At 34.6% G+C, this 16,992-nt stretch overlaps 1 protein-coding gene across 22 annotated transcripts in view; it reads right to left on the minus strand.

Moving 5' to 3' along the window:
- The window catches only part of DGKB (diacylglycerol kinase beta), a 786,786-nt gene that overhangs the window by 550,791 nt on the left and 219,003 nt on the right, over positions 1-16,992 (minus strand). For 15 of the 22 annotated variants that reach the window (XM_021102444.1, XM_021102453.1, XM_021102437.1 and 12 more), the window contains 2 exons: positions 12,890-12,966; positions 9,247-9,267 (listed from right to left, as the gene is read on the minus strand). The exons of 1 other annotated variant lie outside the window; for it this stretch is intronic. In XM_021102444.1, the coding sequence (XP_020958103.1) occupies positions 9,247-9,267; positions 12,890-12,966 (98 nt within the window). The remainder of the gene's footprint in view (positions 1-9,246; positions 9,268-12,889; positions 12,967-16,992) is intronic. 6 more of the 22 variants (XM_021102447.1, XM_021102446.1, XM_021102448.1 and 3 more) reach the window with 1 other exon arrangement.

Raw genomic sequence — 16,992 nt, forward strand, 5'->3', positions numbered from 1 at the left:
AATTGTTCTGTGTCCAGACAACATTGGCAAATGACTGCTTTCAGATAGCAAAACTTGAAAAATACATAATCTTACTTAAAAAAATAAAAGCCTATTACAGACATAAGAATGGAATAAAAATTTCCTTAGTTCTATGAGATGATGTCATCCTATTTATTACTGAAATTTTACTGGTGATGTAAGCTTCTTCCTCAGACTTCTTTAGAGTATTGGTGGGAGCAAACTTCCTTTCTCTTAACATTTCCTGTGATTCCACACAGCTTACAATGTTGCAAAACCTAAACTTCTTTAAAGCCAAAAAGCAACTGCTTCATTCAGTGTTTTGGATTCATTGAAAAATTGACAATGTCTTTACTGGTTAACCCATTTCTTTCTTATTAGTAAAAGATTGTGAACTCTTTTCTAAAATTCTCCAATGTCCAAAATACCAAACATTTCTATAAATGGGTAATGTCCACAATCTATATGTTTTCTTTATGATTTAGCATAACATTTCCACATTTAAGCATCTTATTTTCTACTTCTAACATGCAGCAGCATTACAATTGGTTTTTGAAGATTATGACCTTTAAATAGAATGGGATCATTTATATGCATATCACTAGAATAACTAATGAAAAAAGAAGGGTCAGACAATTGAATGAGTGTTAAAAAATCAATTTGGCTGTAAGCTCAGAGACAAACACACCAAATGATGCTCAAAATTTTGAAAACTGCTTATTCTTTTTTTTTCCTTAAGGAGCAGCCACAGTCTATTTAGGGAGATAGAGAATCTGTAAAGAATACAAACTGAGGAAGCTGCTCAGATATTACTGCCAAATTGGACCCAATTCAAAACACATTTCTATATGCCTTTCATTATTATATCTGACCATCTGGATTCTTGGTGTTTAAATCTCTGCTAATACTAAAGAAATAACTCCAAGTAGATTCAAAGTGAGTGAAAATAAATGTCGTCACTCTCTCATTACTTTATTTTGGTAGTTTCAGGATAGAGATTCTCATATTTAGCAAATGTTCACTGCGCATGAATCCATTCTGTATACTGGGTTCTGTTCTAGGTGGTGGGTAAAGATGTTCAGGTACATGCAAAAATCCTTCCACCAAGGGGTTTATCTTCTAATGAAGGGAATAAGAAAAAATCAAGACAAAGAGACTACATGTACAATGTCTGATGGTATCAAATGTAAAAGAAAACAAAGAAGGAAAAAGTTTATATATTGGGGGTAGTATTTGCAGTTTTATTTTATTTTATTTCATTTTATTGGGGTGGGGGGGTGCTGCACCCACAGCATGTGGAGGCTCCCAGGCTAGGGGCTGAATCAGAGCTGCAGCTGCCTGCCTACACCACAGCCACAGCAACCTGGGATCCCAGCTGTGATGGTGACCTTTACAACAGCTCATGGCAACGTGGGATCCCTGACTCACTGAGCAAGACTAGGGATCAAACCACATCCTCATGGATTCTGGTTGGGTTCATTACCAGTGAGCCACAACAGGAACTCCACTTGCAGTTTTAAACCAGATGATCAGAGAGAGAAATGAGAAAATGAGAATCTGTTCCTTGAATAAAGACTTAAATGAGATGAGGGAGAGAGCTTCACACATATTTGGAGAAAGAACAGTCCAGATAGATCAAGTGGGTGGTCCAAATGACCTGAAGTATTAAGAAGATTTTCTATAAGCACCAGTGAGGAGGATCAGGAGACTGGGGCAGGACTGAGGGAAGACTACAGTTATAGGAGGTGAGGTAAAAGGTCTGATCATTGGTGGTGTGTGGACTTGGGCTGACAGTGTGAAATATATGAGACCGTCAAAAAGTGTCATGGCTGTAAAGGAGAGTGAGAAGAACAGTTACTGAAGGTACTGAGGTAGGAAATCACATGATTTGGCATAGTTTGACAAGATCATATGACCATAATAGCATCACATGACATTCATATAATAGGATCAGTTTATATAAGAGGATCATATATATGACTTTTTTGGGGGGATTTATACTTTGACTAATTTGAATATTATTAACTCTGCTTTTCTTTTTCCAGTTTTTTTTTTGTAAAATACACATAACAGAATTTATCATTTTTTTATATATATGTGACTTTTTTATCAGACAAGGCAGTGCAACTTTCACATTCTCTAACAAACTTGTATATACAGCTAATTAATAAATGATCTTTAAAAAGAAAAAATGAATCATTGAAATATTACAGATGAAGTAGCTAGGTAAAACCGTTAACAAGAAACCCCTCTATTTATCAGTAGGTGTTGACTGAGGGCCTACTATGTGTACAATACTACTGGCTACAGGGCAAAAAAAACTCTGATCAAATGGAGTAGGTGGTAACATAAATAGTCAGACAAGATGCTTTCTTTCACCATTTACATTTTGCTTTCTAATTTGTATCAATTCAGTTACATAGAAAATTGATGTAAATGTCATTGAAGCAAAGTATATAAATTAATATGTAGTGTGCCTAACTTCCTGAGATTTCACATTCACATTTTTGATATTAAAATACATTCAGAAAAAATTTACATTTTAAATGTCTCTTTACTTATGCTTATCTTGTATTGCAATTGATTGTTCATTACTTCAAACTGTGGAGAGCTCTTCCATAGTCCCCTAAAACCGCCATGGAGAAACTTATGTTAAAGAGAAAGAGTAGGGACTTCCCACTGTGGCTCTGCGGTAACAAACCCAACTAGTATCCATGAGCATGCAGGTTCCATCCCTGGCCTCACTCAGTGGGTTAAGGATCTGGCACTGCAGTGAGTTGTGGTGTAGGCAGCAGACATGGCTCGATCCCGTGTTGCTGTGGCTACTGACGTAGGCCAGCAGTTACAGCTCTAATTCGAACCCTGGCCTGGGAACTTCCATATGCTGTGGATGTGGCGCTAAAAACCAAAAGAAAAGAGAGAGAGAGAAAGAGAAAGAGTAAAAGTGTGAAAAGCCAGATTTCTAAAAAATTAGTTTTGGCTAATGAAGTTATTTTTACTACCTCAGAAGTAATTTATTAATTATATTTGTCTTTACCTAAGACAAAATATATTTGTTAAGACTCAGAAGAGAGAAAATTAGAAACACATTTTTTCAGTAAGAGATGGTAAGTGCAAGAATAACAAACAATGCTGCTCCAAGTTATTTTAGTAATAATGAAATGCAAATAATGGGTTGGAAGGACTTTAAGCAGTGTTTTTACTGTGATATTCAGTATATCATGTGACCAAGATTCAACCAAGTTTTGTACTGCAGATGGAAGACACTTTCATCCAGTAGGACATTGTATTGACTATTTCAGTGTCGTCATGAGAACTGGTGTGAGCTGCCACTGATGCATATACTAAATGCTCTAAGGTTATTTTCTCCTCAAAAATTAAAACCCAATAGAGATTTCTTGAACAACTATGCATATATATTTTTTATTAATAGTGTCAGTTTTTAGTGATTGCTTACTTGGATCTTCGCTTTTAAAGAAAATGTCCAAAGGGAATTATCATAATGCAAGTATGTGTACAGGCAGAATTACAAGTATTTCTTTCCCGCTAAACTATAAGATCCAACACACCTATGCATCGCATGGTAGTTAACATAGTGTCTTTTACATTGTAGGTCCTCATTATATATTAGAAATATGGACAGTGGACTATCAAAATTTCACTCAATTACCCCTTTGTAGGAAATGCAGCAAGAGAGAAAATTGATTCAGTTAGAATTAGGAAGATAAGAATTGGTGAAATAGAATAAATACAAAAGCTCCTGATTAGGAATACATTGTTCACTTAATAAATTTCAAATGAGATTATTTTAAAGTATAATAGTATATGCCTACATATTTAATATTGTAGTAGCTTAAAACAAAACAAAATCCACAAAGCTAATTATAGCAAAATAATGAAGAATTTGTATCAGTTTCAAATGCATACTATCTTTTAAATTCTATTATTTCTAATGCAGGAAGGCCCAAATCTACTAGGGTTAGTATTGACAAAAACACCAAGATGAGAAGATATAGAAGACAGGCCAGGATATACTCAGCCAGTATATGAGAGTGCATAACTGAGATTTTACAAGTGGGTCAAGGAATTTGCTAATAATTATCAGGGCTTAAGAATTCACCGAGTTGAAGTATTTTGTCAGCAATTTGTAAAATACATTTAATAGTTTGACCCTTGGTTTTTTTAAATAGCCATACCCGAGGGATATGGAAGTTTCCAGATCAGGGATCAAATCCAAGCCACAGCTGCAGCAACTCCAGATCCTTTAAACCACTGTGCTGGGCCAAGGATTGAACCCATGCCTCCACAGTAACTCCAGCCACTGCTGCAGTCAGATTCCTAATACACTGCACAGAGTAGGATACTTTTTGATAGCACAGGTCCTCTTGACCATTTCTGTTTTCTCCCACAGGACCAGTTACAATATCTCAATAAATAATATACATGCAATAAGTGCATTTGGGATATAATCCAATACTTTGTTTCTGTTCCAAATGCTTTTCTCACTTTTTGTATGTTTATCTCTCATTAATGGGTGGTTTTATGCCAAACTCCTCTTTTTTTTTTTTTCCTGCTTTTTAGGACCACACCCACAGCATATGGGAGTTCCCAGGCTAGGGGTCAAATCGGAGCTGTAGCTGCCGGCCTATGCCACAGCCATATTAACTTGGGATCTGAGCTGCATCTACAATCTACACCACAGCTCATGGCAATGCCAGAGCCTTAACCCACTGAATGAGACCAGGGATCGAACCTGCATCCTCATGGATACTAGTCAGATTCATTTCCATCGTGCCACAACAGGAACTCCCTCCAATGTGTCCTAATCTTTATAGTCAACGATACAGTCTATATCCATAAATGGAAGAATGAAATTAGGCATTTGCTTAAAATATTTGTTGCATATAATGCAAATACTAACTAAATGTTACTGTGTTCTAGGAATTGCACTAAGTATGTTATGTGTGTGCTATACTTTAATCCTCAGAATAACCCAGTTAGTAAATGCTATTATCATTCCTACTACATAGAGAGGAAGCTGTGGCTCAGAAAAGTTAAGTAAATTGCCCAAGGTAAAAAGCTCTTAGTTAGTGCCAAGGACCTAAATGTTTTTGACATCAAAGGCTACTATGTTATAGTTTACCTAAGTATAATTTTATAGAAAGATTTTGATTTTTCAATATTCACACCTAGTACAACCATTTTATCATTATTGAATGCATTGACTAGACTATCAATAAGCCATCCATTTCAGAAAAGGGGAAATAAAATGAAGCATAAAAATAAAAAGTAAGGGTATCATTATCTCTACTTGGTGATGCAATCTTGAAAATTGTGAGGTGACTATAAATCTTTTTGACATTCTAAGTATAATCTATTATTTTTGACCATATATCTGAAATGTATTCTAAATCTACCCCAGCCTCCATACTAATCCCTGTTGCCATCTCAGTTTTCATCATTTGATAGGACTATTTCAATAACTCATATCTGGTCTTCTCAAGAACTCAAACTTATTGTTCACATTGGCTTTAGAAGTATTTTTCTAAGTGGAAAATTTAACTTGTCAATTGTAAGAATATTATTTATGATTTCCTTTACCTAATAAAAAACCCTAAAAATCCTTAGACACTTTAAGCTTTTTCTGCACAAATCTCTAGATTTATTTCCCCCTAATATCCTTAAGTGCACTTTTGCTCAAAAAAACCATTCCTAATGATCAAAACACACAACCAAAAACAATACACAAAACTTAAAATGTTTTAGGTGTAGCAAGCATGTAAAGAGTCTGCTGTACTTCTCCTTGATAAATTACACAAAGATCATCTAAGGATCCCAGCATCTCTTTTTCTCTAACCTGATTTTTAACTCTTATATAAATTATTTAATAAATTTTATGAAAGAAATGAAAGAGCAATCTACATAGAATGTTTAAATACCACATTTCAAAGGTGGCTGTTATCATTAAATGAAGTAGAGTCACCAGTTTATTTTTCAAATTATTTAAGCTTGTTTTAAAAACTCAACTGTAGGATTTCCTGCTGTGGCTCTATGGTAAAGAACCCAACTAGTATCCATGAGGACGTGGTTTCAATCCCTGGCCTCACTCAGTGGGTTAAGGATCTAGTGCTGCCGTGAGCTGTGGTGTAGGTTCCAGATGTGGCTCAGATCGGGTATTGCTGTGGCTGTGGCAAAGGCTGGCAGCTGTAGCTCTTATTTGAACCCTAGCCTGGCAACTTCCATATGTTGCAAGAGCAGCCCTAAAAAAAGCAAAAAAAAAAAAAAAAAAAAAAAATCTGTAGAAGAAGCAATGGGCAGCAATTACTATAGTTGTGTTTTATATACCCTAAGTATTTACCTATTTTAAAATTTATGTATGTTTATTACAGAAGGTTAAGGGAGAAAGAGATCATCTGTGACATACTAACTATGACAGATATCACCTTGGTATTTGAAGCAGTCAGACCATTAATCTAAGCTTTCCATTTGGGATAAGATGTTGTAGATGGTCCATTCTCAAATTGTAAATGTTTTCATAGATAGTGTTTTTTGGAAATGTTGAGATTCAATCCTCAGTGTTAATTACTAGAAACCTGCAAGTAGCTATTCAAGCTGATTTGTGCAATTATGACATAACTAATCTTATAAGTATATATGGAAATATTTGCTTCAATTGTTGGACATGGCTCCATTCTAAGTGAGAGAAATTCTCTGAGTATCATGGCATAAAAACTGAGGCCACATGTTAAAGTTACTACATATTTCAACAATAATTAATACATAGTCAATATTGGGTTACTAACACAGAATTACAGTAGGCATTTTATTATTCCATTTGGTGGTATTTTTTCAAAAGTGTGCTCTCGGTGTAGGTTTGATAAGATGAGAAAGACGACTGAAATTGGGTTGATAGTAATAAGCAAGGAAAGCAGGAACACAGGTTAACATGTTCTATCCATTCCTTAATACCTAACCGGCCTGGCCTTTATGCAGTTGTGGGAGGTGGGGAAAACACAACAGACACAATAACTACCACGAGGACAGCATTCTGGATGGCAACCAGGCTTAGGAGGGGAAGCAAACCACATGTTATATCCTCCACTCACATCTCATGGTAGGGGAAGGAAGCTAATTTAGGGTTAGAAAAGACATCCTAGTTACAGCATTATATTTCCTCACTTTATAGATGAGAAAGTGAAGCTATGAAAAAAATCAAGGTTATGGGATTGGCTGGGGTATCTCAGATACTCTCCTTTTCACCTTTCATACATGCTCCAGAGTTTTCACGTTGGTCCCCAGAGTGTGACGAACAGCCACTGCTTGCAAACATCAATGGACATCTATCAGACCCAAAGTAAATACTTTACATATACTTTAGAATTTAATCCTTTTAATAACTCAGCAGAGCCAATACTCTTCGTTTTATAGGTGAATAAACTGAGGTGAGGAGAAATGAAGTAACTTATCTAAAACCTGTTCATATATGGCAGATGTGGAATCTGAACTCACTTCAGCTGGATTCCTAAGACCACATTTTCTCTTTTATACCTTCCAGATGCTTTCTTTAATAGAAAAGGTTGAATTTGGCTCTAGAAGGTCAATTATAACTTACAATAAAAGAGTGTTTATATCATTGCTAACAATTATAACAGTATCACTATCCTTGTTAATGACATTTAAAAGACTATATTAGGTAGCAGTACTACAAAATGTTGGTTATTAATTCCCAGGTTTCTTATTAAGGGATTGAAGCAACTCACTTGTCTGAATATAAAGGGTATACACATTAGCATAAACCCAGAGCACCAAGTATAAAGATAAGGTACACCCAGGGAGCTATGAAAACTTAACCCAGCCTTGAGCCAAGAATCATCTACTGACAGAAAATGTAAAGAGAGAATCCTACACTCAAAGCACTGATATTCGAAAAACACATACAGATCCATAAATACATATGCCCTCATTCTTTTTTCCTTTGGCTACCCTCAGCTTTCCATGCTCCTTCTACTCTGCAACCGAAATTGCTTCCCCTGCTAAACAACTACAAAGGGAACAAAGACTGAGCAAGGAAAAGGAAGGAAGAAGCTCATTCTACTGACCCCAAAAAAGACCGGCTCATTTGACACTAGTTTTCAGACAGCCTCGGTGAGGATGCAGGTTGTACAGAATGAGGTGTTTGCTGACCAAAGTGCTCAACAAATGCCTTTTAAAAGCTAGGTCCTGCTTCATAAAAGCAACTGTTTACTCTGAGGAGTTGCCTCCTAAGCACATAACGTCCATGTGGACTGTCTTTGGAGGAGCTAGTAGGCTTCCACAGAGGTCAGGAATGAGATCAAGGAAGGACCACCTTGAGAGAAGCTAGTAAAAACCATCACCGTCAACGAATTGCCACGTCAGCCACGCCTCTTCCTAGGAGACCGTAATATGCTACAACAGACCCCAGCATCTGGGTCAGCTAAGAGCATTCCGATGTAATCAGTTGTCCTGGAACATGTTGCAGATGAAATTACAGTGTTCTTTGTCATTGAAACAACAGGGAAACTAGTGAATAAGAGGCAAAGCAGCTAGTACATATCCAGCATTGACTAAGGGAGACAATATTATGGTTTTAGACAACTCATGCATTTTAGTAAGATGTATTCCTAGTGGGACAGAAAAATCCATTTAGAGAATGAAAAATGCCTTGTAATTCTATATATCCAACTAAACTACGGATCTAAAATTTGTTTTACAAAATGGACTTTACTAAGCGAGTAGGGCTAGAGCAAGAGATGGGTTACTCTTTTACCCAGAAGTGTGAAAATCAAGAGCCTTTCACTTATATTTGACTCACAGACTCTAACAGCCTTGTAGTACAATAAAAAAATACAGTCCTTATCCATTGCATTTAAACACAACTTTAAAATATCCATCAGAAATTAATAAAGTTAAGACTTTCATTAAATAAATATTTATCAGACCCTGATTACGTTTTGGTGAGATTAGGAAATTAAATTCAGTAGTATACAAAACTGAAGCCTGTATGCTAGACCCTTTTTTGATTCTACTAAGTTATCAGCTTCTCCATTTGGCACTAATTGGAACAAATATCAGTCACAATTTTATAAATATTACAGATAATCTTACATATTATATGAATCTTAATGGTACCAAAGCATAGCTCAGTGATATGGATGAGAAATTCATAGCTCACATCAGAATAAAGAAAGAAAAGACAGATTTTTAATAGAAAAGAAAATGTCTTACTTGGTTAAGAATGTCTTGTTTCTGTGCATGCAAGGAAAGAAAGAATACATGTGTTAATGTAAGATAATTTATACTCTTAATCTCATATCACTGATAATTTAACTGAAAATTCAAGTTTATGGATTGAATTTAAAACATACCCTAGGATCCATGGGTCTCAAAAGTGTGGTTTCAAAATAGCAGCTTCAGCATCAGCTGGGAAACTGATAGAAATACAAATTTTGAGCCCCATCCCAGAAACACAGAACCTAAATGGTGAGGCAATAATTTCTATTTTAAGAAGATCCCCAGGTGATTCTGATCCAAGATAAAATTTGAGAATCATTGACTAGGTCAGTCTTAGAGTGAAATAAGCAAACAGTTCTGACATGAGAAAAAGATAATAAATAACACATACAGTATAATTAATACCTTTCAGAGAAGAATATAAAAATATTACAGTATATATAAAGGTAGATTATACCTATCCCCACTTCTAGTGTTTCCTTCTATTAGGATAGCTTGCCTAGCCTCTCTCCCTTCCTTTGAAGATAAATATCTTTCCATACATACACTACTACTTAATTGCTTCAAATCTCTTTAAGTGTTAAATAAATAATTTGGTACCAAATTTTAATTCCAGTGCAAAAATACTTACATACGCAATGCCAAACTGGTTCTTTCTCATATTATAAAATTTTACTTTTGTGTATCAGTTATATCTGAGATGTTCTGACTGTTTTACTGTGAACATTTTCATTGAGACTGATGGTGACTAATACAGTCTACCCGTAATCATATGCTGTATTATTCAGATAAGATTAGGTGGAAATCCTACCTTGCTAGGCATGAATAGGTAAAAATTACATGCAGTGGAGCATGCTATACTCATTTTATAATCAGTGCCATTCAATGCATGTGAAATATCTTTCCCATCCTGATATTCTTCTCATCTCCCCCAGGCCTTCCCTCTCATTTTAATGGCCTCGTCAGTTAAGTGAATAGAAAGATCTTAATCTGGAATTCTGAACAACTGGATTTCAATGATGGTTACTGTCACAAGCCTAGATGGTTAATTTTAGGAAAGTAATTTTACTTTCCTTGAAATGAGTTTCTTTTATTTCAAACTTTAATAATCATATTTGTCTAGTTATCTCAAGCCTTTCTCAAGCTTTTATTCTTAGAGAAACTTTAAGCCATTGTTTAAATTTATATCTTATGATTATTTTATTTATTTCCTCAAAGGAAGATCATCAAATGATCTTTAAAAGAAAGGAATTAAAAATAAATGATTCATCCATATATTACACTTAATATTTCTTCTCTATTCAACTTAGGTCTTATTTTCATTGGATTAAGTTTTTATACACAGAGCTTTTATTATTCAGTCATTTAAGTGAATGATAAGAAAAATAATGTATCTACCATTTAAGCCACTTTATTTGTAAAGGAGAAAGTGATTTATAGATATTTAGGTTGCTTTCTCTCTTGGCATATACATTTTATATGGATGATACAAGTCATGTCCATTTTAGAAAACAAAGTATTAGTTACTTATTCTAAAGCCAGACTAGATTAATCACTTTTCTAATTTTTCTTGTATAACTGAACACCAATTAGGTAGTCAGCTAAGCTTACTTTGGGCTCAACTTGGCCAGTAGAGAGTGATAACTTCATATGTGAGTTGCCAGTATGAGTTATTTCCTACTATTAGAGTAACCTTTTATAAACTTGCTGGAGGCATGTACTGAAGAGAATCTGAAGGCCTTAAAGGTTTCTTTTTCAACACTGAATATGCCTCAGTATTTCCCATTGGCTTTCACAAAATACATACTCATGTTTAAAAGACTCATATAAACTTTCATTTTTCTCCTGAAGGGAAAAATACCTATCAGCTTTAAGATTAGAGAGTGGTTTCACTCTTAAATTAGAAATACTTTTGAGTCATAATGAGATCTAACTTTTTTTCCCCAACTGTTCATTATTTTAAGAATGCATTTCAAGAGCAGATCTGTGCACTTATGGTGAGGTATTACATTATTGAAAAGGATGACATCATATATGTGTCTAACAATGAACCTAGTAATTACCTCAATAAATCCAGTATACAGTGACTGAGAATCCACATGAAATACATAATCAGTAAGAGTAAGTCTTGAGAGTCCTTTAAATAAAAAATAATTGAAGCAAAAAGTCTACTTTGCAAACAAGATCGCATTCCAACTGAATTTATAGCCAACAGCTATCTTTAGAGAGAAAACACTGTTTTTTTCTATGTACATAAAATAGATAACATGCATGTTTTCAACTATAATTGGGAGTGTAAATATTAATGAAATTGTGAGCTCTTATAGCAAATCAGTAAAGTTGTCATCTTTACCTTTCCAACTCTGCTTTCTTGGTCTTTGAGATTTTCAGTTCTACAAATTTATCTGGCAACATTTTTTTTTTTTCTCATTCTAAAGGATCTAGGAAAATAAAATGTGAGGAGGATGTAGGCCAAATGTTTGCTTTTTTTCCCCATGATATAGGCAAATGGGAATGACTTTAAACTGTCTATTTTCTGCATCATATGTAGGCACTAAACATTAATTTTACTTTTAAAAAAGAAAATAAATCTTCAGTTAAAGTTTTAAACAGTATCGTTATGTATCAGAATGTAGACAGAATAAAATATGGAATGAAAGAGTCATCACTGGAATAAAAATAACTAGTATTGGAAATACTAAAACAAAAAACTATGAAAATTTTGAGGTTAGAATTTAGAATTTGGGTTTTGACTCAAGTATGTTCTATAAATCCCACAGTAGTAAAATGCAAAGGATAACCAAGAACTGTGCTTTTGTAAACATCTAAAACCACAATGACAATAATAAAAAAACAACCACATTTTAATCAGTAAAAAAAAAAAAATCTATCTAGAAGGCTAGATAATATCCAGGCAAAAGAGTCTTCTACAAATGGTAATTTGTTTTAACTCCCATATAATACAACTATCACTTGGTGAAGCTACAAAAGAAGTTAGAACAATGATGATCAAACATAAAACGTATCTCAACTAACACTAAACACAAGGTTATTAACAAATAATAAGGAAGGCGAAAAGCATTCATTCAAGCAAAATGTTTCAAAGCAATTGACAGAACATCAATTTTTATAGGGAAAGAATTTCAGGGACTGATAATCTTACTGGTCATAGACTAAAAGAAGTAGAAGAAAGTCCTCTCTTTGTAACCAAGCTTAATCTTCAAAGTAATAGACCAGTTAGTTATAATAATTACAGAATCCTTCTTCAGTCAAGGGAATAACTTTCTTGCCCCATACCAATGTGTGTTTGGGATTAACGTTTGTAAGTTGTAGAGTGAGAGTCAGGCATACATTCCTTCTCCTTCTGTCTAATCCTACTTCCTGACTTCTAGGAAAAAAAATCTAACATATATTATAGATAATCTACACTCTTCCAAGCACACAATATAGAAATGGTATTTTCACTAGCAAAATGTTTTTAGATGAAAAAAGTAGTACACTGTTTAATGTATCTTCCAGAATAGCATTTCATTACTAATTTCATTTTATATATTAATATATTTCCAATAACTCTCGGTTAAGAAATCTTCCTTCAAAAATCTATGTGAATCTTATATGAAGAAAAAAGAAGTTTTACCCCTTCAGGATTATACTTTGCAAGCACACCATTACCATGGAATTCTTCAAGAACATCTTTTAATTTCTTTGTAGAATCTGTAAGAAGTAAAAAACACACAAATAATTTATATATGCTACTGTGAATATACAGCCCAGTACAGAAATACAATATATATTTTTAGTATATATTTTGCAAGCACTTTCTATGTTATGACTATGTTAATTGGTTATGCTATTTTTAGTATATATTTTGCAAGCACTTTCTATGTTTATGATTATGTTAATTGGTTATACTATGCCCCTTGCTTGGTTGTAGGTTGTTCCAGGGAATAAAATGTACACTTCATTTTTAGAAGCATTCAAATGCATTACAAAGCTGAAACAATAGAATTGCACTAAAAACTGGAATTGAACTGATCAGAGCTATTCCTAAATGTACAACAAATTATAGTACTTGCTTTGACATGTATCTAAGCAAAAAGTTATACAACTTCAGAGATAAGGCTCTATATTAAAGAGAAACTTGAAGCTGATTCCTTATTCCCAAACGCTTCCCTATGGTTGATAATACACTATGCCAAGTTAGCAGAACACCTTCTAGTCCTTCTTTATAGATGTAGACCCAGACCATCTATCTGTACATGCCTACAGAGACACAACACATACAGAAGTATAAATTCTGTAATAATATATCCCCAGAGACTATTTATTTCAACCATGGCTTGATCCCATGATAAAATGGAAGGGAAGAAAACTTATTCACAAACTTTCCACAGAACCTTAGAGACACAGACTGAAGGTGGGCTTTTCATTTCAGACATGCAAAGAAGTTTAAAAAAAAAAAAAGTCAGAAATCATTTATAAATGCCCTAGGGAAGGCAACAGCCTTTAAAATTACTCAAGTCATTTTTTAGCAGTTTACTGGTCATAGTTTGCATTGGAATATTCTCAGTAGGGTGAACACTAGGGGTAAATTACTAAATTAAGAGCCAAAATCTCTTTTGTGACTGCAATTTCCTTGAACTGAGGCTCAGTGGTGATCTTGGTCTGGGACAATTTAAGAAGGTCTGATTCATATTCAGATGAATCACCATCAACTTAACTTGTTCCTTTTCCAATTCCATTTTTAATGTGTTGACATCTGAAATTTACCCACAATCCAATTCCCACTTCACAATCTAGTCTAGAAACTGGAGCCTTACATTATTCTCCTATTCATAACCCAATAATCTTTCTCAGGACCAGTTTCTCTAAGATTTTCCAGCCAGTCTTCTACAGATGGAGATACTGGCATGGAACACCACGGGGTTCCAGGTATATTGCCTGGACCCCATATTATTTAAATAGAATTCTCTTACATAAACTGCTATATATATCCTTGAATTCCAAAATTGTGCTATGTTGTGAGGTACCAATGCTGGGTTCTAGCACCTTCACAGGAGGTTATATAGTTACTTATTTTGTAACTCAGCTGCTTTTCTAGATTCGTTCCTATTACCTATCATCAAAAACATTCCTGGCTTTTTAATTTTGTCTGAATCATGTCTGTCCAAAATAACACTGGGGCAGCAAAGGGAAGAAAGGATGCATGAATGAGTCTGACATATCCTCTACTATAAGACAGATACCAAGGAAGTGACACCTAGATGAACAGATAGTAGTTGAGTGAAAGACATTGTTTCAATCATATTTCAGCTAATATTGGAGTTTCAAGTATGAGAGCATAGTGACAAATTCCGGGCTGAGAAATCCAGGCAGGCAGCCAGAAAGGCAGGCAGCTGTGAGCTGGGAGAGCAATTTACAGTTAATACGTATCTGTAATGGGATAAAGGTCCAGCTTCCAAGAAGATTGGCAATTGAAATGCTGGGCAGCCACGTTCAAACATCTGATTTAACATCTGATTTACCCCGTGGGATAAGGGATCAGGACAAATGCTCAACACAAAATACTGGGTCTTCTAGAAAGCAAAGGGGGGTCGTGACTTGAGGCAGTTCTGAAATAAAGGACTAATTTCCAGAGTCGCTGATGCTTGGCTTGGGTAATAGGGCAGGAAACTTGGAGGACAACACTGGACACCAATTACCACCTTTTGACTAGCATATCCATCTTAGCAGTAAGTAATTTAATGTTAATAACCATAATGGAAGAATGGGGTCATTTTAGGTTATCTTTTCCATCACTCTCAGTATCATCTAGGAAACAGGAATGTACTAAATCTAAAAGCAGGAGTCATTTTGCTCATCAAAGCCTTTGATAAATGCTAGAACAGAGGAATTTATATGAGGATTGACAGAGCAGATATTCTCTTATGGTATGGTTTGTCTTTCTAGCACCTGCTCTACTGCATGAGTTTTTCCAGAGGTCTGCTAAAGTGCCCACTCCCTGTGAATCCTCTCATGTTTGGCTGAGCCACATGATATCCAAAGCCATGAGAGTTAAACTAGCTACACTTAAGAAAAATTACAGTTAGGAATATTCAGAATGTTTACCTGATTTTCACTGAAAATTTGTCTTTTTACATAATTTGGTCATAAAAATAAATAATTTGGTAAGCGTGTTTGGCAAAGTTTAGGAAATAGAGAAATCAAGCTAATGGGTTCTAAAGATGCTACATAAAAATAAAACACTTTTGGTTTATCTCATATCTCTTTAGATGTCTCTTGCACTTTGAATGAGCTTCCTTTGGGATTTTACTGCCTCTTTGCCTCTTTATTCCAAAAAACTCAACACACATTTGTCAGATTAATTGCCATGGCTCCATAGAGTAATGGAAAGATTTAAAGCCAGATAGATTTGGATTTGAGTCTTGGCTCTAGAACTCTTGGCTGAATATCCCTAAGCATATATTTAACCTCTCTGTGGATCAGTTTTCTAATGCTTAAAATTGGAATAATGATATGGATCTTGAAATATTGTGTCTAGCAAAATGTCTAGTGCTGAACAAATTTCTGTTCCTTTGTTCTACCCAACACAGACTTCAAACACATCATCATTCAGTATTTCATTTGTCTTTAAGTTGAAGTACAAGCTCCTCCCACTGGCATCACAGATGTGTGAGAATATGATACAAACCTACTTAGAAATAATTATTTTCTTTATCTTCTATATTTGTAATTCAATATACAAATATCCTATTCTTAGGTATCCCATTGTTTTAGAGGCATTCTTTTGCTCATGATGTTCTTTTGGCCCAGCATTCCAAAAAATGTCAAATGAAGTTCAGACATAATGTATGCCATAGTTTCCCTACTACCTTGTCCACAGAATTTCTCAGAGCCACTTTCAACCACAGTAGATAGCAATTTACCCTGAGTGGAAGCCTTATAACAAGTCTCTTAGACACCATACCTGATTGAGGCATTGAGTACTATTATATGAATTAAAGTTTGCTTGTAGAATATTTTGGAATTTACAAAGTGGTTTTTCTTCTTACTTCATTTAAAAATTAAAATTATCTTATAACTTAATCTAACTTTCACCTACTTTAAAACATAAAAAATCAAGGTTAAAGAAACCATGTACAGCAGAAATTGGCACAGAACAGCAGAAAATGGCACCACATTGTAAATCAACTATACATCAATAAAAAGCAAAATGAATAAAAAAAGAAGTCACTACATATTCAAAATCACACAGATAAGAGATTAAAGTACTGATACAAGCTTATATATGACCTAAATCTGGTTTCTTTATGTTTGAAGACAAATCACTGTAAGTTTCCATTACAGCCAAGTCATCTTATTTGGAGAACATAGCACTATTAATTTAGTTCAGAGTATTTTATCGCCTATTTTTCTAGTACATGGGAATACCCCATTTCTTTTTTACCAGTTTAAATTAACAGATGAAGAATATATCTTCCATACATACAAGAAATATAAGAGGAGGGGCTGAGATGGTGGTGGAAAGATTCTGAGTTCACCTCCTCCCATGAGCACATCAAAGTTACAACTATTTATACAGCAACTGTCAATGAGAATGATCTGAAAACTAGAGAAAAGATTTTCTAAAACTAAAGATATAAATAAGAAACCAGAGTTTCTATTATGGCTCAGTGAGTTAAGAACCCAACTAGTATCCATGAAGATGCCGTCTGGATCCCTGGCCTCACTCAGTGGGAT

This window comes from Sus scrofa, chromosome 9 (genome assembly GCF_000003025.6).
Source record: "Sus scrofa isolate TJ Tabasco breed Duroc chromosome 9, Sscrofa11.1, whole genome shotgun sequence".
NCBI lineage: Eukaryota > Metazoa > Chordata > Mammalia > Artiodactyla > Suidae > Sus > Sus scrofa.